Here is a 20,410-nt window from a genome sequence, read left to right on the forward strand (position 1 = left end):
TAAAGATGGATGAAAACACATAAATTGACCTTGTGTTTATTAGTGCCGTCCTTCGCAAGCTGCAACCCCCCACAGACATTCTTGTTACCAATTCAGCTGAGATTCGAGGGTCCTACTTGATCAACTTGAGCACTTCAAGAGGATCTTTCATGAGGGAGCAGTTGGGTTTCCTTCTTGGGGAATTGAAAAATGAACTTGCTCATGCACAGGGCTTTGTGCTTCTGCATTTGATGTTGCCACTAAGGCATTTTAGCTACAGAGCGCCATCTGTACTTATTTTGCTAACAAACAACAGTGATACCTACTGGTCTACTTCAAGGTTATTGTTTCTAAGTTAAATGAAACTTAAAAATCTCACAGCCTTGGATAAAGATAAAATACAGTGGCTCATATTACCCAAATGAAATATCTTGATAATTGTTCACTTTGTATTCATATTGTCAGTTTAATTATCTGCACTTCAAATGACTTTTGTCTTCTGACTGAACATTGACCTTCCTCCACATCCCTCGAATCACCCCAAACTCTTGTTCTTTTCTTTTTTTTTACTGCGCACATCAAATATTCATTCTGTTGAAGGGATTAATAATTCAATATTACAATCCTGAATCAGACATCAGACAATCACCATGAAAACATAATTTTCCATTTGCTCACGGCACATTGATAATTCATATTTCCTCCGCTCTTCACTCCACTCATCACCTCAAGTAGGGACCATGGCTCCGTTACTGCCTCTCCTGTTGCCATGGTGAATAGGAGCCCCTAAAAAGACCACCTAATAGAGTGGGGGTACTGGTGTCAATGATTTTGTGGTAGTCAAGTCACAGGATAGTATAAAAAAACAGAATATGTAGAAAATTTCCTTTTCGGCAATGATGTCAACCATGCTAACACATTTATTATTCTCGGCTATTTCTACAAAGCGAGCAAGGTGATCCCAGATAATCACTAATGTTTGTTGTCCATTGCTGCTCATTAGTAATCAAATATTTAATACCAGAGCAAGTTTGGCAGGCTAAATTCATTGGCACACCAACGTAATTTGGTGTCTCAGTCAGACTATGCTTGCTTCTACTCTGCATTTCCCTTGTAGGTGTAAAAACAAAAACACATCTTTAATCCACAGCCTGGTTTCTTTCTTCTCTATGAGAAAGTGTTTCTATTCCTTGCAGATCTCATGCTGATGCGAGTCCATAAGTTTAGCACATCTAGCTAAAACTAGATATACAGACGCTCCCCACCTTACGAACGAGTTACGTTCCGGACGATCGTTCGTAAGGTGAATTTGTTCGTAAGTTGCTTCAGTGCTATATTTTGTATTATAATTTATGTTTAAAGCCTATATAAGTATATTGAAGGTTTATATAAGTATGTTTAAGGCTTGTACAAGTAACCTGCATTGGTTTGTACTGAAAAAAACTTTTAATAAAATGGAGAGAATACGTACAGTACTGTACTACGTATGTTAGAGAGAGAGACCGAGAGACACACACAGTATGTACATGTACGTAATAAGATAAATAAAATGAAGTTTAACTTACTTTTGGAAGATGTACTCGATGCTTAAGGAGATGATGGAGGAGGAGGAAGAGGAGGATTTTATATCATGAGAGATTCTTCGTCGTCGCTGGAATCGGCTTCAAAAGTTATTTCCTGCTTCATGGGGACCGGCGTTTCTTCCTCCTCCTCCTCGCCACGTTGCTCAGCCTCCAATGAGCTCTCACAGCGCCAATCGTCGGTATTAGCGGCGGAAAGAAGCACTACGCGCAATACAAAATCTAACTTACAGCATTTCTTTCCAAACATTTTTCGACATACTGTACGCGCAGAAATGTTCGTATGTACCGTTGTTCGCAACTCGAATGTTCGTAAGTAGGGGAGCGTCTGTACATTATTACAATCTGCGGTTATGAAAAATACATTGAGTTTTACTTCATCAATTTTCATGTAACTTTGAAATGAAAAACAAAACATGGACGAAAAAAAAAAATCTTACAGCTTCTTGTGCAATTCCAGGTCAAAGTATTAAAAACAACTCAAATACAACAGTAAACATTTTTTTCCAACTTGTTAACAATCCTGCGTAATTTGAATGATAAAAAAAAAAAGCAGTCGTCTTGTGGCTTTTCCACGCTCTGACAACGAGGCACTCTAAAGCTGGCTTTGCTAGCACGAGGCCACGGTTTACACACTGGCTGCCACGTCGGAGCTGTTTTCAATGAAAGAACTACTGACTCGCTACTTCAATGTTGATAATGCCTTCGGACAGGGATTCTGAATCAGCGGCCCTCGAAAGAAGCTGACCTCTTCTGTCTCTTTTAAAGGGAGTGCCTTGTTTGATGTGTGAGAAGTCTGTTTTAGTCGGATTGCCATGCTTGGCTTCCCTCTACTTGTAAGACAAAAGCAATTTTTTTCCCCCTGCAATTTCTTCCGTGTGTTCTACAAATGAGAATTATTAGAAGATGTTCACAGTTGTACGGTAGCGCGTTCTTAGTCTTAACCCCACTGCATTAATTATAACCTGCCGAGAATCCCCACAGCTTCAGCATGTGTGAGCATGTTGATACCCTGATCAAGCAGGATTGCGTGTTAATAATATATGTAAATCTTTCCGTCTATCTGATGATCTGTGTCCAACCTGGCATCGGATGCTGCACCCTCTGGGTCTGAAGCTCCCTCATCCTTCCTCATGCCCCACCTCCATCCTGTTGTGCCTACAAGTTGTGGGGCGCACAGTAAACGAACAGCCTCATCATTTAAGAGTATTATTACTGACTCATCAGATTAGTTTTCAATTGCAAGCTCTTTATCTGGCTATACATCACAAACATCAAATCCTTTGTATTGCATTTTGTCTAAAACTTCAATGAATGCAATTTTTTTTTTGACTCTCAGTAGCTCCAACCTCAACATGATTTGCATTTGTCAATTCAATACAATTAAGAAGTTACAGAAGCAGTGACACATTGTTTATGACGTGGCCTATTACAATTATAAACCGTGATTGCAGTGAACCCCAGTTTTGTTCTAGACCTACCCGCACCAATTGAAAACTTGTAATTATCCTTGAGAAATCATATTAATTTTGTGTGTGTGTGTTTTTAACTCTCCCATACATGTTGACATTGAATCTTATTAAAACGCAACATGTTCCAAAGACATTGTACATATATTTGAACACAGAAAAAAAAATGCAAGCCTAAATTGTATAGAATAAACTTCTGAGAGAACCTTCACCAGGTCCTTTTATCTTTACTGCTCGCAATATTATACTAACAGTAATGACCAGAAAACTGTATATTCTCAGTTGAACTGTTTACTAGATGCCAGAAAGATCAAGAACCTTTTTCTCTTAATATGCGGAAGAAGATCTAATCTGTCCAAAATGGTTTCTACTCTTAGTGGGTGGGCGGCTCAGCCTAGCCCATGTGAGAATGTGTGACCAGATGGTCTTAACTCTTTGACTGCCAGACGTTTTCAGAAAAGGGATGCCGTGGGTGCCAGCCGATTTAAGCGTTTTTGACTGATCTTTCAAGGTCCACAGAAAATTATGTGTTTGGACTATGGAAACACACATACTACCAAATTAAAGATTGGACTCTCATCGTTCATCAGGAAAAAAAAGAGTTTGTTTCTACCTTATTCCGTTTTTCAGTAATCAACAATAGAAAATGGTTAGTTTCACCTCTGTTTTGAAAAAAAACAACATATTTTAACGTCTTTGGCACTCCTCCATAGGATTTTACTAAACGTTATTTAACGTTTTTGGCAGTCAAAGAGTTAACTGGTTTCAACTAGATAAGTGTGCCAGAGTGCAGATAGATAGGAAGACGCCAAGCCAGGACAGGTCACAGCGATACAACGGCCTAGCTTAAGTCACCTATTAAATCATTAAGAAGCCTAATCTAACAGTATGTGTTATAGTGTGTTTGAGTGTGCCTTTAACAGGCGTGGCCTGGCTGTGTGTTGAACATTGGCAAATCACTGTCTCGGCATTAGATGTGGTAAACAGCTGTTTTGGTTTTATTGTTTTTCTGGCATTCAATCAAGAGCTGGAAAGTTCATAAGCGACTGTGGCTCTCCTTTCCCACATGTGAGGGCATTAGAGTAAGCACAGCGGTTTTGTGCTCGGAGGATAGAAACTGAGCCCTGCTGCAAATGATAACCGATGATAACTTTTTTTTTTATTATAATTGCCTCTAAATGCAACAAGATGCTGGTAAGTAAAAAGCAGTTTTTCTATTCAAAAATATGAACTAGTTGATTTTTTGTGTGTGTGAATAATAGTGTGTAGGTATAAATATTTGAATTTGTAAGTAGTGAATATGTACTGTATACTGTAAAATCCCATAAAGAAAATATCTCTATGAACCGCAGATTTCTACAATATAATAAAAATTTCCACTACAGACAAGTAGTAACCCCCCCCCAATTCCCACACACGAAGTAGCGTGGCCGTCGTGGGTGAACAGAAAAAGCTGCTTCTTGTACTAAATTGAGCATTGTTATCACTGTAATGACTGATTTTGTTTGATCCTGCTCACATTTTTACGAGTGCGAATGAGATACTGCACATCTTTTTAAGTCTTCTTAAAATGTACACTCTTGTACAGTCCAGTCTTCATGACTCCGCCTCTATCGCAAAGATTGCCTAAGCTAGCATATCCCCGCGTCAACCCCTGCCGTGCTGACTCTGCAGCAGCCAGACCGTAATATCACATTTTTATGCGCCCCTCTAATGCTGCTTGTAAACGCACCACTATGTTATACTCCCCTCTGCTTTCTTTTATCATTTGCATGTCTTTACACGGGGGGACGCCACGAAAGCAGGGCATTACTTTGTGAGTGGCCTTGTGTGCATTTGACACTCATTCAGTTCTGATGTCCATCCCTGGTGCGATGTTGTTATATCAAAATGGCTTTTTTTTTTTTTTGATGAGCTGTAGAGTCACATAGGACTGCACAGTGGTCTTCTGGATGAATGTATGGTCTTGCTGATGGCTGTTGAAATTAAAAACTTGTGTTGTTGCAGTAAATCGTGTACATGCTATGCAATTTTAGAATAGTTGTGTCACGATTTCATTGACTAAATCCTCTCTGACGGTATGTGAATGTAGCGAAATGCTCACATACAGTAAGTGGTTGCCGTTCAACAAAGTTCAGTAGGTGTTTGTCAGGCCCATTTGAAACTGTTGCCGACAGGCGTACTGAAAAAAAAAAAAGGCCCCAGAGTTTGAGAAATGGAGTCGTGCTTTGATTCAATTGCGAGAGGTCGTTGCCATGGTAGATAACTAACGTTCTGACATATCAGGAAGTCATCTGATTGTCATCTGACACTACACACAACCTGCCTTGAAATTTGTGTGTGTTGAAATGCAGTTTTCCACTGATGCGATCAAGATACATACTCAAAATGACCAAAAATAACTCACAGTTGTGTTAGAGATAATACCACATCCATTATTAATGCCAGGCCTCAAGGATCAATCGTTAGGAAACAAACAAAAGCCCTTTGAAAAAAAGTGTTCTTTCAAACATCGTTTCTTTAGTTGCTGGAGATTCATTCAGTCACTTGGACACCATTAATCAGTAAATTCTTCTGAAAAGATTAGAAAACTGGTTAAACTCTGCTCTTTTCCCCTCCATTTTAAGGAGGGGAAATTCCAACAGCTCAAACGATCCGAATCGTCATGATCAAAGTCTGACCACACATAACAAAAAGGGATCTGTCTAGAATACCAAACATGTTTAAAATTAGCCAACCAACATGTGCTCGGATCCAACCCAGTCTTGAAACACTTTCTCAGAGAGAAGTCAACTGCCAAGTACGAAGTATGAGGTTGTTGTGCGGTTACGTGGTGGAGGGATGTCGTCGTGTTTGATTGTTTGTGCTTAAGTTCTGCCGCAGCGGCCTCTCTTATCGTTAAGAGAATCTTGTGACATTTTATGATGTATGCTCGGGGAAGATGAGATTGATGATAGTTGGGAAAGATTGATGAGGGTTGGTTGAGCTGATCGATGAGAAGCTCTGTGAGACTATGCATGGTCAAAGAAAGTATTCAACACCCTAAATTACTTTTGAAATTAAAAACAACCTTTTATAGCACCCTTTCATATATACTTCCACATGTTGCTAAATTTCAGAATGACCTCAGTAAATACCAGAGGCGGGCACCTTGCAAAGTTTTGCTGGCATTTGTCAGCACCTTGGGCACTTCTGTCATTGTCAGTTCATATATTTTTTTTCAAGCCGAACCAAACTAGAATCGTCTGTCCGTCATTTTATTTTAATCGTCATCACTTCGTCACCACTATTTTAGGATCGATAGGCAAAGGCGGGCATTCTGTCAGTACAGACAGACTGTCGTCAGTCCGCCATTCGCCGTCGAAACGGGTATCCAACAGTGACGGACTGAGATGTCCGTGGGTACTTGAACCAGTTAGTGCCGATTATGATGATGAAAACCCACTTCCGTTAGTGCTTAACTCATTCACTCCCAGCCATTTTCACTGAAGCAACCCCCTTCACTCCCGGCGGTTTTACTGGATTTTGACTGATTTTGCAAGGCCCGCAGAATATTGTGTTTTACTGCTTTAAAAACATGGAACCTACCAAAAGAAAGATTAGAGTATAAAGTATACTGTATTTCTACCTGTTTTTGTTTTGCAGCAATTATTATTAGAATATAGCTAAGTTTCATCATGATTCACAAATCTGTTTAAAACAGGGGGTCGGGGCGGGGGGAGCTTTTTGCAACATGCCCCTGGTTGATCTCTTTTACTCTGCTGCCACCTGCTGGCCGTTTTTGTAATAACTACCATTTCTTCAACCATTCTCTGCAGCTGAGAGGCTGTATCAAAGCCTTGTATATGCTCTAGCATAAATAACATAAAAATACGTCGTTGGGATACTTAAAACATTTCAAATAAAACGTATTTATACATTTTTGTGAGCAAATTAGTTAATCCGTTTTTTTTAATTTATTTTTTTAAGTTTCTCATCATTCTAAAGAAAAACTGACTTCCATAAGTGACGGACTGGTGGACAGTCCCTCAGTACTGACGAAATGCCCACCTCTGATAATTATGAACAAGTCTGGAATTACTACAATAGAACAATGCAGCTGTCGGTTTCTTCCCACAACATTCTCATTATTAGTCCTTTCATTACGACATTTCCCACCAACCGCATTGAAAGACGCCATTAAAACACAGTGCTTTGACATAATGACATTTGTTACTTGAATTTAGAACAAAAAATCCTGGGAGACCTGCTAATATTTTCATGCTGGCCCCTGAACATGCACAGACATTTTTCTTCAGCTTTTAACAGTCACATGGCAGCGCAGTACAATCTTGTGTTGTGACACGGCCTTTTTTTAATTAATTTTTTTTTATTAATGCAATGAGAACAATTTGTAGCTCCTTGCTGCCACGTCTGTGCAGTTTTTGTCCTTTCTTTTTTTTGCATCCTTGGTCTTTCCTGATATTTGTTTGCTCCATTCCGATTTCCCTGGATCATTCCCTCTGTCTTTGAGAGTCCCATTGCACCCTGGGGAGCAATGATTCGCTAACAACCTTTTACTAAAGGCCCGTGGACCTAATGATTGAGCAGTATTGCTAACATAACAATGCACAAAAGGTCAATTTTCAACCGGCGAGCCGTTATGGCTTCCTTGCATTTATTACTATGCACGCCATGCTCTGACCTGGCCCATGTGCAATAATTAGCTTGCACGTAGATAATGTGGCAGTGAATAAAGGTGTATTAGTGACACTTTAGCCATCTATGATAGGGGTTGAGTTAATTAGTGCCACGATGAAAACAAAACCCCTCACCCTTAATCTCTTGATGCCGCTCCATCGTGACACACATATAGCATATGCACGTACAGACACACGCGCGCACATACACAGACACACTCACACACACACATTAGATTTAGCTATTAGCCTGTTAATGGGTTGGGTCCCCTGGTCATTAATTGTCAAGTTGAACTGTAATGGGAAAGATAATGGTCCTCTTGTTTACAGCTGCACAAAATAAAGGGAGAATACTCGCAATAGACCTCCCACTAGAAGCATCACCATGTTTTTAATGCTGGAAATTGATTTTGGAATTGTTTTTCAACTTTGAAGTCGTTCTCTCTTTTCAAACATTTGCTTTTTTGTCTGGTTCATTATCTTCCTGACGCTTTTTTTTTCTGTGTGGATGAGCTTGATAATCAATTAATTGTTAAGAATTCTGTTGATTGTGTGGAACTGATTGTTAAATCTTGAAGCGCACTACTTGGCAGCAACAAGAAGAGGTGCCGGGAATGTTATTTTTTGCTCAATACGATACTGGCATCCAAACTGAAGTTCTTCAGACTTGACTAATTGTTCATTTTCCCCAAAGTGTGAAATTTTGTCAAATACCCATCGCTATTTTGTGAAACTTTATTCCAAGCAGCTATTGGAGATTTCCTCCTCAGTATATGTGATATATGGCAGTTATTGTATTGCATGTCGAGAATGTTCCGCTTGTCCTTAACGGCACCATTTAAAAGCCAGTTTCAGAAGTGTAAACTAAATTGCTGCAGGACAATTCTTCCATTGTGGAGGACCACAGTAAGCGATGTATGGAATAAGCATCATCCCTTGCACTTTACTTGAAGCATCGCTCCAGTCCTCTGACAGCAAATATCTGTCCCTGTCACTACTCTTCCCATCTGTATGAATAATGCCCCCCCCCGAATGAGCTCTGCACATACCCATAACATGTAACAGCCTTCTAATTTCCCTGCCCGGGGCACTGTCACCTGCCTGGCCATCATCTGCATTACTGAACTCCCTGAATACTGAGGTGTGCGCGCCTCACGAGTATTTAGGATGTCAGCTGTCTCCATAACGGTCCTCAAGCTCTAATCATAAATCCCTAGCAGGCAGAGGCTTCATGCCCGGAGGCCATGAGGGCAGAGGAGGCCAGCACCCTCAGGCCAGCCTCGGGTCTTTCTGGCCTACCGTGACACCGGAAAGGTGCGGAGAATGAAGGATGGGTTCTTGCTGTGTAAAAGACTGTACAAGAGTACCCTGAAAAACTGAAACTGTACTTTTACTAGTGACTGGCAAAGGATTCAGAGACCCACAAGACAATTTATAATAGTCCATACTGGTCGAGAAGTTAAAAACTATTGCAACCTAAAACAAGCGAGCACATACATTTTGAATCCATAAAGGTTGTTATTAACATCTGGCCTATGAAGATTATTCACAATTTAAATGCTCGGGCACCAGCAACAAATTATTGTGCAGATCTGAAACAGGGAGAGTCGTCTGTAAACAACAAAACCCAGATGTTGCTGCAACTGAACAAGGCAACAATTTGGTTTTATAACCCTTTAATGTCAGTCTGCTTCAAGTTGCCTTTTCAAAGTAGAGAGCACTGTATTTCATCGTTAATAACTGCTCAGGGAAATGCCAGCAAGTGAAGGTAAACTCTTTTTCCACACTCAAGGTACACACATTTTTATTTCAAAGCTGAATTTATGTTGCTCCAAACTTTGATTGGCATACTGATATGTTACTATTAACTCTTTGACTGCCAAAAACGTTAAATAACGTTTAGTAAAATCCTATGGAGGAGTGCCAAAGACGTTTGTTTCAAAACAGAGGTGAAACTAACCATTTTCTATTGTTGATTACTGAAAAACGGAATAACGTAGAAACAAACACTTTTTTTCTGATGAAAGATGAGAGTCCAATCTTTCATTTGGTAGTATGTGTGTTTCCATAGTCCAAACACATAATTTTCTGTGGACCTTGAAAGATCAGTCAAAAATGCTTAAATCGGCTGGCACCCACGGCATCCCTTTTCTGAAAACGTCTGGTAGTCAAAGAGTTAAGCACGGCTATTTTCTGGATGAAACAGACATTACAACCGTTTCAATGCTAAGTCTTAATGGCAAGATGGGTCTAACTGCTGGACTTCTTAGCTAGCGTATACCTACTTTGTTGACGCCAAGTTTGTCCTGCAACCAAAGGCTTGCCAATTGGTTATCCATCGGTTGCCATTTCATAGAAGATCCCAGGGCGTGGGATCGATTGTTCTTCTTGTGACGACCACCCTCCAGCCCTTTCTCCATACTCTTGGTATTATCTATAAGAAGAAGAGTTCATGGTTGGCTGCGTAGCCAGCTGAATGGAACAACCCAATATGGTCTACAGCTGTAATGCCTTCCATCGATGAGCAGGCCACCACAGATGGTCGTTTTCTCTGGTCCAGACACATGATCAACTTGACTTCTTTAAGTCTCATTTGTCATCATTAGCTTGGGACATAAAACTGATCTCTAAGTAAGGCTTAAATGTTAAGTCAATTTCGGGCGCCCACTGATAGATTGCAATGGACCCGTTACCATGGGAACAGCGAAGGGTCAAGAGGTTCGGCGTTGTGCAGACCAAAGTTTGTCAAATTGACTTTTCTAGTACAGCAAAGATGGTGTTAGTCTGTTGCGAAATAGATCAGCTGTGTATCGGCATATTGGCTTTGACTTTTTAAATCACAATAGAATACCATAGATTATCCTGTTCAGGTTTAGAGTCGAGACTGGAAGGGACATTATGGGACAATCACAGGTTAATTGTGAATGGGGCCAGACCAGTTGCTAGAAAATTAATTCTTTGTGCCACTACACGCTCAATAGTCTAGAATACTTACATAGTGCTATGAAATTAGGGAACAGCTGTATGCATTCATGCTTTTGGCGCTTTCATTTTGGATAGATGGCATATTAGGATTGTGGTTTTCTCACCATAAAGCTTTTAAGATTGGTACAAGACAGATGGTGTCAGAGTTTTACAATTTCCGACTGTCCGCAGGGCAATGATGTTATCCGAACGTGACTGTATGAGTGAGTGAGTGTCTGAATTTGATCGGATGAATGAGTAGTGGTGGTGGGGGTGGGGGGGGGGGTTTGGGTGGACCGAGGAAGCCGGGGGGAGCTTATGTTTGGTAGTGCACACGAGAAGAGAAAATAATCAATGATGGTAATGATCAATTCAAGTAAACTATCATCACCTAAGCGTTAACTACAAACAATCCGAAGTCCTTCAGTTCCTAATTTAGAGTTTTTTTCTCCCCAAAATGCTACTTTGCATTACTTTTCATAGCAAACTTTTCAAGAGACGAGCCTTCGTAGTAATGTGCACTTAGAGTTGGACTTGTCTTGTAGTATGTATTAAAATCAGCAAGCTGTAGAAATAATATAGAAGGTTGACATTGAAATGATTCCCCCTCTGTGAGTGTGTGCAGGAAATGAACACACTGTGGTGGGATTTGAAAATCCATCAGTGGCGTTGGAGGGTTTCACCGACGCGCCGCAATGACAGCGACCACTTTGCATTTAAAGGGAAAAGAAGTGTCACTGGGCGTCCTCCGCAGTGGCTTCACATTTATGTTTGATGTGCAACAAAGAACTGTTGAGTTTTGAAAAGAACACATGGGGAATTGAAGCTTTGAGAGCTATCGGAGGCTTTTTACAAGCTGATGTACAGTAGCGGCTTTACATTTAAAGAGCAAAGCCAGTCTTTTGGCCTCTGCTCACAGTTGCTTCTGATTTCAGCTTGACACTCAAGTCATATTGATCTTTTGGGAAGACTGCTTGTGAACAACACCTCTTCATCTTCCCAAGCTGATATTTCATAGGTGCTCGTGAAGCCAGAACACCTGCAGCCCCTAACAGCACGTTTACACAAGTGCGTCGTGATCAACTGCGTGAAACTCTTGGGGGGGGAAGCGAGAGCTTAAGCGATTGAATAAATGACAGGTAATTTTCAGTTGAGAGCGGCGCATGCAGCCGAGTGGGACGATCAATCAGTCAGGCGATCACCCATGCAGATTCTAGTCCTCCTGGCGTTATCAAGGCGGACGACATCGATGAAACAAGACAAGATGCTTGACAAGTGCGCGGGGAATGCGGGATTGACCTGCATGTGGAAATGATGAATAGATTTCCCTCGAAGAAGCATCATTGTTCTGGGGATATCATTTGCACCAAACGTTTTGTAAGATGTGAAATGATATTGCAATTTTTTTATGGATCTTTTTTCCCTCTATACAAAATGTGTCTGGCGTGGCCACAGCAGGAGAAAAGTGGATCTATTGATCCTGGGAGTTTCATTTTTCAAACACGGTCATCTTTCACAGCCATGACTTCGATTTTTGAAAAGCATACACAGTGCCGTTCTCCCAAGTTTATGGGCTTTTTGTCACGGTGGGGAGTGGAGTGGTGGGTCGGATGCTTGGTGGGGACACGACTACAGGAGTTTATTACTTTGGTTACTTACAGGTTTGAATTGTATCTACTATTATGTTTATTTACATGTTTGTAGATTGTTAGAAAAGATACTGCACACTTGAACTACATACTAAAATTCTAACCAACTTTGCACCTGCGTTTTTTTTGGCTGATTTATTTCGGGTAAAGAGTATGTGGAACTTCTCAATGAAGTACATTGACAGTAAAGTTGACTAAATGGGCCTGCAACTACTAGGTGGGCTTCCATCCACTTATTTTTCAAACGTTCAAGAATTGTGAAAATAAACCTGAATGGAAACATAACACGTATGTATTATTATTTTTTTTCTCAGCGCATTGATAAAAGGAAAATGCTTTTTTAGCTATGGAAACGGCTTTTGCGCATAAACGTTGCCAGGACCGGATACCACGTTGCACATTTTGACCGGATATTACGTCACACGTACATATTGTAGTCTCAAAAAATGTCAGCGGACGATAAAGTAAGGCATGTTTGGAGGAACGAAGACATTGAAATATTTATGGACTCAATAAAATAAGCAAACCTTAATATTTAGTTGACAGTCGTCAGCCTGGTGTCTTGTGGCAGAGACACTCCTTTAGACTTCATCTCATGGCACGGTCTAATCTCCTCTCGTTATTTACAAAATAATAACAATTGGAAATGGGCATATGCATGTTTGTTTTGTGCATTTTCATTAAATTTGGTTAAAAATTTCAAAACGTTTGGATAGAAAAACCCAGTGACTGTCATATGTCCATTTGTTGTTGAAAAAATAAATTTCCCCATCAAAAATAATTTTTCAGCTTAACTCAAGGATCTATTTATATTAACTCTTTGACTGCCAGACGTTTTCAGAAAAGGGATGCCGTGGGTGCCAGCCGATTTAAGCATTTTTGACTGATCTTTCAAGGTCCACAGAAAATGATGTGTTTGGACTATGGAAACACACATACTACCAAATGAAAGATTGGACTCTCATCTTTCATCAGAAAAAAAAGTTTGTTTCTACCTTATTCCGTTTTTCAGTAATCAACAATAGAAAATGGTTAGTTTCACCTCTGTTTTGAAAAAACGTCTTTTAACGTCTTTGGCACTCCTCCATAGGATTTTACTAAATGTTATTTAACGTTTTTGGCAGTCAAAGAGTTAACATGATAAACAAGCAAGTTAATTTGTTATTACCCACCAATAATAAAAGTACTTTCTACAAATATATACAGTATTTCCAAAACTGTCTGAGAGTGACTTCTGGTTTATTTTTTATGTTCCTATTAGAGGCTGTAATTCAAAAGTGCAGGGCCTCACTTGAGTTGTATTTTTATATCTTGTCAACCCTTTATCATAAACTCTAAGTGGGAAGAAGAAAATCGATAGAGACTGTGGCTGAGCTCACCTGCATCACGATAAATTAACATAAATCTCTCCCAAAGAGTGTCAGTAAAAATTTTACATTGTCAGCGTTACAAAAGGGGAGTTTATTGCAAGGCATTAATACTGTAAAGAATTAGGTTTATTGTGGCGGGGTGTCTTGTAAATTGGCAAGTGAGTGTTTAGATCAACTTTAGATGGGATATAAAAAAAATAAAACAAAATCACAATATTGTCATAGACACTGTGGGGTAATTATTGCCCTTGAAAGGGTCTTTGCTCACAGTTGGCTTTAGTGTGTTGGTCTCCAAAGCTGCAAAACCTGATTCTAAAATCTCGATTTAGCGATATTATTTCCTTTGAAGACTTTATTCAGCAAATGCCCTGCAAACGGCCATGAGTTGAGTTCTTATGCAAGGCATCCAGACAGGCATGGAGATGGATGGTTAATAGAATGTGTTGCTGGGTATTCAGTAATCATTATTAATCTGTGTGTCGGCAGATCCTTTCTCGGCTTGCCGCGGCGTTCATAAAGCTTGCTTAATTAGATTGATTGATTAGAAAGTGGCGATTCAGGGCTCTCATCCCCCCGCCTCCGCCTCCATCCCATCAGGCCTTTAATAAGATCAGACCGCTCTCATGTTCACGCGCCTCTCTGCACACCACTCGTTTGGTCCGTCCTACCGCCGCTCATCGCCCTGCCTGTCACGGCCGTATCCAGACAGGATTTGCCGGCTAAAGCCGCTAAACAAATACACCACCAGACCAGAAGCTTCATTATGTTAATATGAAAAGATTGCAAAATCCTCATTGTTTTTTCTCTGTAATCCAACTCGGGTTTCTGTTTCTTAATATCGCATAAACACAACTACTGTCTGTTTAGCCCAAGATAAACACATCTGTCCTACAGCTTACCTATGTGCGATTGTGTTTTTCTCTTTTCGTGTTTTTAGATACATACGCAAAGATTCCACACTTGTCTGATCGATTCGCTGGCAAACCTTGTACTTAGTGCACAACAACTCATCAGCACAGAGGAAGCACAGTAAAGAGACTCTCCCTCGCTGTAGTAAAACTTAACGACTTTCCGTGTTGCCTTTGTCTCCAGGCAGCAGATATTACAGATGATAATAAGTATGCATTTAGATTTTTTGCAAGATCACCAGTCCTTCAAATCTATACAGCCCAACACAGGCCTGTAAAAAGTAGGCAATGTTTCGTCTGTGTGTGTGTGTGTGTGCGAGCAAAAGAGATCAAGCATGGGTCTTTAAGTGTGTGTCCTCTCCAAGGCCGTGATGAGCCCACCGCAGGATCACCCCCATGAGAGTATTTATGGGGAAATGATTACCTTGGAAAAGAACCGAACTTTGATGAAAATCATCCCACTTCAATTTGCACCTCACGGGCATGCACTTGGTGTCCATGTTTTTGCATAATATTGGAAATCTGTAAAATTGTACTGGAGCGCTTCCGTAACAAAGTGCTTTCATCAAGACATCATTATATTCAGTGGCCCTCTGATTGAGATGCAGCATTTTCATCTAAAGGGTTTTTGGATTTAGTCTGCTCTGAAGCTTTTTCGTGGAATTGTACTTCAGGGACTTGTAGCAACAATAGTTTCACAGATCTATGGTTGTTCAAAAGGCCCCTCACTGTTGTACATCTTTCAACAAAATAGTATTTTTACTATTTGGAACAATTTATTTTTCTAACCTCAAGTCATGTCACTTAAAGATTACGATGTATTTTGTCCAACCATTACTCAGTTTAATTGTTTTTGAAATGTTAGACTTTATTGCTGAGGGTCAAGTCAGGTCAGGTCGATTGTGTCCTGCTACCGGTAACCATGTCACCCTTTCTTAAAGTGTCATACACATTCAGGAAGCTACACTTAATAACCTAACACTGTCATTAACTTTTAATGGCAATGTGGGCAAACTTAGTAAATGTTCATTTAACCCTTGAGAACCCTTTTCTTCTTTGGAAAATTATGAATTATACATTAAATGACTGCTATAAATTCACTGAACACCAAAATATATGTTTTTTCAATTTTAACCCTTTTTTTTAACTAGCTCAGAGTTGCTACTTTATATAAAAAAAAATATATATATATAACATACTCCTAGGCATTCTGCAACATGATATGAAATAGATTAACAAAAAAACCCACAATTTTACCATCTGATGGTTTGCTGAGAAGATGGTTTTGTTTGGATTGATTTCCAGCCATCTTGTCACCACCACTCTGGCTCATGTAAGTGCAATATTCATCCACTAGATGGCTCCATGCAGGGGTCAGAAGTGGCACTCTGGACTTTTGAAGTTACATTTGTAAAAACAAAAAAAAAAACAAAAAGCTCTTTGTTATTTGAGTAGCAGAATTTATAGGGGTCAAATTTGACCCCATGGGTTCTCCAGGGTTAAAAGTATCCATTTCTTACTTTTATACTAGTTGACATTTTTTTTAGGCTGTACGTGTATGCTTAATCAGTGTTGCAACGCTTGAAGTGCTACTTAGTTTTCTATTGGTCAAGAACAGCAGTCCTAAATGAGAGGGGTTGGAAGCAGGAAATGACAGCACATTGGACAACAAAAAAAAACAAAAAAAAAACGATGAACACTGCTCTGCTCTGATAGAGTCAAATGAGTCTTATGATGGACCATATCGATGTCCATATGAAAGAAGATGTGGCCCTTGAGTGCTTCTCCAGCATCAGGCAAGAACGCGCTTGCAAGATGAACCACACTCTTACGCCCAGCGCTGCCTGTTTGTACTACCGCAGCACTCTCAACAATTACCTTGCAACAAGACACACACAAAAGCCATCTTCATGATTGCAGCATTCTGCAATTCCAGTCTGCTTTTCTTCTCTTCTTTTTTTACCTCGTTCGGTAGGAGACCATTAAATCAGATACCGGCTGAAAGGTTTGAAGTCCTCTCTTGGATGGCCACTTCTCTTCTAAACAAATGGTAGCCATCACTATTTTCATGTTTTTAAAATCAAAATCCTTTCAAGTCTTAAGAGGAGCTTAAGTTTTTTTTTTTCCTGACACACACAGGTGCAAGCCTAATCCGTTACGGTACATGCCCTCTTGGCCAGATTAAAAAAATAATAATAATTGTCTCCCTTTCTCACCTGTTGAGAATAATTGGAGATGTGTAACGTTCTCTCTTTGTTCAAACGAGACTCTACATACAGATATGAAAGAAGCCTTTGGTGTGGCCTCCTCTGCTGTGATTCCACATCTTTGATTTAAGAACCTGGCTTTTTCATGGCTGCTAGTTTCTTGGTTAAGGGTTGCTCAGCTTTTCTTGTTTTTCTTTTTTAAATTACATCCGCACGCGCGCACACACAAAACAATATTGCTCCCTTCTTCGTCCAGCCCGTCTCCACCTGGCCCTGCCAGATCATGTTCCATATGCATCAGGTTTTCCAGTTGGGAGCGCTGACTCCCCTTCAGATAATCACTTCTGACCGCGGAGAGAGGCAGATCGGTGGTGTGGCGGGTTCCAAACCTGAGGTGCAGAATTTTTAAGTGCCTCCAGCTTATCGATTTGATCAGTACAAGGCTGGCAAGTACAGTCAACTGTTCCAATCAGCGCTGTCCGGGCGGGATGAAGCGTTCCCGTCCTGGGGTTGATTTATTTTGGCACGTGGTTTAAGCACTGGAAGAAATTTTGTGTTCATTCTCATAACTTTTGTCAACACTATATTGACTTCCCACCACTTTGTTCATGAATTAATTGAGTTCACTCAAACGTATCTAGCTCTTATTATCTTGTTTTAAAAGATTAAAAGCCCGCTTATTTAAAAAAAAAAAATGTTTAGAATGTTTTGAGCACACTCTGCAAGTCATTATGATTTGATTGCAACTATGATTGCAAGTTAGTCTGCGAGACTGAATTTATGCTCAACAATAACACAAAAAGTCGATCGCAAAATAAAGTAAGAACTGAGCGGCTTTCCACTTTTTCTACACTCACACACAGTTGAACATCTTTGAAGTCGGACATTTAAAAACTTGGAAAACGGAAATTGCACAAAAATGTCATAATTCAATGCATGATTGCGCAAGAGCTCTCTGTACCTTGCAAAATTCAGATGGCATAAAAAAGATTACCACATGTTGCCTGTACTTTGCATGTCGTGTTTGTAACGGTTTTATGAGCTTTGACTACAGTTTGACCTGGAACGGATTGTTTCTAGTTTCAAACTGAAAGATGGCTAGCATGATACATTATACTGAAGTGGTTCCACTGTACTAAAAAGAAAAATAGCCGTCATAAAACATGGATTCAAAGCATATTTCAAAATATCTTGATGGAAAAATAGTAGTGCACGAGGACGAGGGGTAAGGTTTTGTAGCAAATAAGAGCTAAACTCTTTTAGACATAATGTAATTGGTGGTGCGGTGTTACATTGCTTCATCTAGTCCACTAAACCTTGTGGTCACATTCCATTATGAGCCATTTCAACCCTTTTCAACCACTTTGGCTCCTTACTGTTAAGCTTGACAAACACACCTTTAAGCTTCAGTGGTGTTCCAGGAGGTGTTTTTCCCAGATAAGCCGTGCGGCATGTGACTTGGCCAAAGATAAATGGACTCTTGTGTTTCTTGTTGTGATGTCCCGTAGCCAAAGTGTTTGTGACATTGATGATCAGGGCCAACTTTGTCCACTGCAGGAGAAAGTTGCAAACATTTAGTTTTTTGGGAGTGAATGCGTTAACTCTTTGACTGCCAAAAACGTTAAATAACGTTTAGTAAAATCCTATGGAGGAGTGCCAAAGACGTTAAAAGACGTTTGTTTCAAAACAGAGGTGAAACTAACCATTTTCTATTGTGGATTACTGAAAAACGGAATAAGGTAGAAACAAACTTTTTTTTTCTGATGAAAGATGAGAGTCCAATCTTTTTTTGGTAGTATGTGTGTTTCCATAGTCCAAACACATAATTTTCTATGGACCTTGAAAGATCAGTCAAAATGCTTAAAATCGGCTGGCACCCACAGCATCCCTTTTCTGAAAACGTCTGGCAGTCAAAGAGTTAAAGTATTATGCCATTATGTGAGCTGACCAACCATGATAAAATGACCTTTGACACATTGGATTTGTATTCGAGTACCCCTGCATTATGCTGTTCACTTGGCAAGTTGTAGCACTACCTCGATTGGTATTGTAGGACACATTTAAATGCTTTTTTTTGCCACTGAATCATTTAGAAAACAATGATTTCGTTTGATATCGTATTGTTTTTGGACTTTCAGAAATAAATGTTTCACATTTACGTCGACGTGATTAAAAATGATTTTTGCTATCTAGAGTCCTTTGGTGTTCCGTCCTCAATTAATCAGCCTCAAAAGTCAATTCCCTCTCATTTCTTCTCATCTTATTTGCGTGCGGTGATTGATGAGAAGACTTTGAGAAGCACGGAGAGGACAATCTCCCACATCTTTCCTGGGTGTTTCTGAGACTGAAAGTTGCTACAGTATCAATACCTGTATTGATGACCGCAATATAAGGTGGTGGAAATGTTCTACTTCCCCATTGATCTCCACCGATCCATTCTGAGCCTGCTGGTGGACGGCCGGGTGAATGAAGGGGAGTGGTTCATCCATCATAAGTCGATGGCGCTTGGCAGACAAGTCTCGTTTTGCCTATTATCCTCTTTCTCCTCCTCCTCCTCCTCCTGCGGTCCTCCGCTGGTTTCTTTACTTCAGCGGCTCATCAAGCGCAAAACAATCCAGACTGCTTCGCAGATGGAGCTGACTTTTAGTCATGCATTTGACAACAGCTGTCTGCACCCACTTGCTTGTAGAATATCTCGACATTGCTTGTTTACAAGATTGTTGTAATCTCCCTGCTGTAATGCTTAGCTGTGTTTCACCACTGTGGAATTCCGTGACAAAACACAAATTATAACTTGAGTGATCGCAATATCATCTCCTCTTGTTTTCTTCAGGTCACCGACCAGTCGGTGCGAGCGGTCGCCGAGCATTGCCCAGAGCTGCAGTTTGTCGGTTTCATGGGATGCCCCGTGACGTCCCAAGGAGTCATCCATCTCACCGCCGTAAGTATCATACAGCTTTGTTCATATCCGCATCATGATGATTATTGGCACTTGGACCACTGAGTTTTCAAAGATCAATATTGGCTCAGGGGTAGTGTGGCAATTGGAAGATTGATGGTTCAACTCCCTGTTCCTTTTGCGCATTTTCCAAATCTGCTTTCCCTTTTTTTTTTTTTTTCTGGAGAGCTCAGTATTGTTCATTCGGTAATTTTACCGATTTGACATGTCATCATCATTGCTCTCCTTTTTTTAAAATTAAAAAAAATGTTTTTTTTTTGTATGTGGGTGATTTTGTGTATGTGCGTGCGTGCGAGTGTGTGTGTATTCATTAGTTCACCTAAAACCTATTAAAAAAATCCCATACCGTTCACCTAAACCGAACACTTCCAGCCAGAGTCGTGAGGCCGTCAGGAAACCCGACGAAGGACCAAAGAAAATCTGAAAATCCAAATCTGCTTTCCATGTGTTGAAGGAACATAAAGATTGGAAAGGGAAGATATCAAAGTGTGCCATTTAAAAAAATACATTGCATTAGGAAGCGAAAAGGAATTGCAGTACTGCTCCATATCAAATTGGACTCTTATTTGTGTTGCCGTTAACATTCGGCCGACACAACTCACAGTGGAAATGTGTAGAAGCCTGATTCGACTTTATTCAACCAAAC

The 20,410-nt window shown here is 40.2% G+C and overlaps 1 protein-coding gene across 1 annotated transcript in view; it reads left to right on the forward strand.

The window, feature by feature from the left end:
• The window catches only part of fbxl17 (F-box and leucine-rich repeat protein 17), a 253,101-nt gene that overhangs the window by 58,258 nt on the left and 174,433 nt on the right, over positions 1 to 20,410 (forward strand). The window contains exon 7 of the mRNA XM_077561895.1: positions 19,639 to 19,746. Coding sequence (XP_077418021.1) covers positions 19,639 to 19,746 — 108 coding nt within the window. The remainder of the gene's footprint in view (positions 1 to 19,638; positions 19,747 to 20,410) is intronic.

This window comes from Vanacampus margaritifer, chromosome 3 (genome assembly GCF_051991255.1).
Source record: "Vanacampus margaritifer isolate UIUO_Vmar chromosome 3, RoL_Vmar_1.0, whole genome shotgun sequence".
Taxonomy (NCBI): Eukaryota; Metazoa; Chordata; class Actinopteri; order Syngnathiformes; family Syngnathidae; genus Vanacampus; species Vanacampus margaritifer.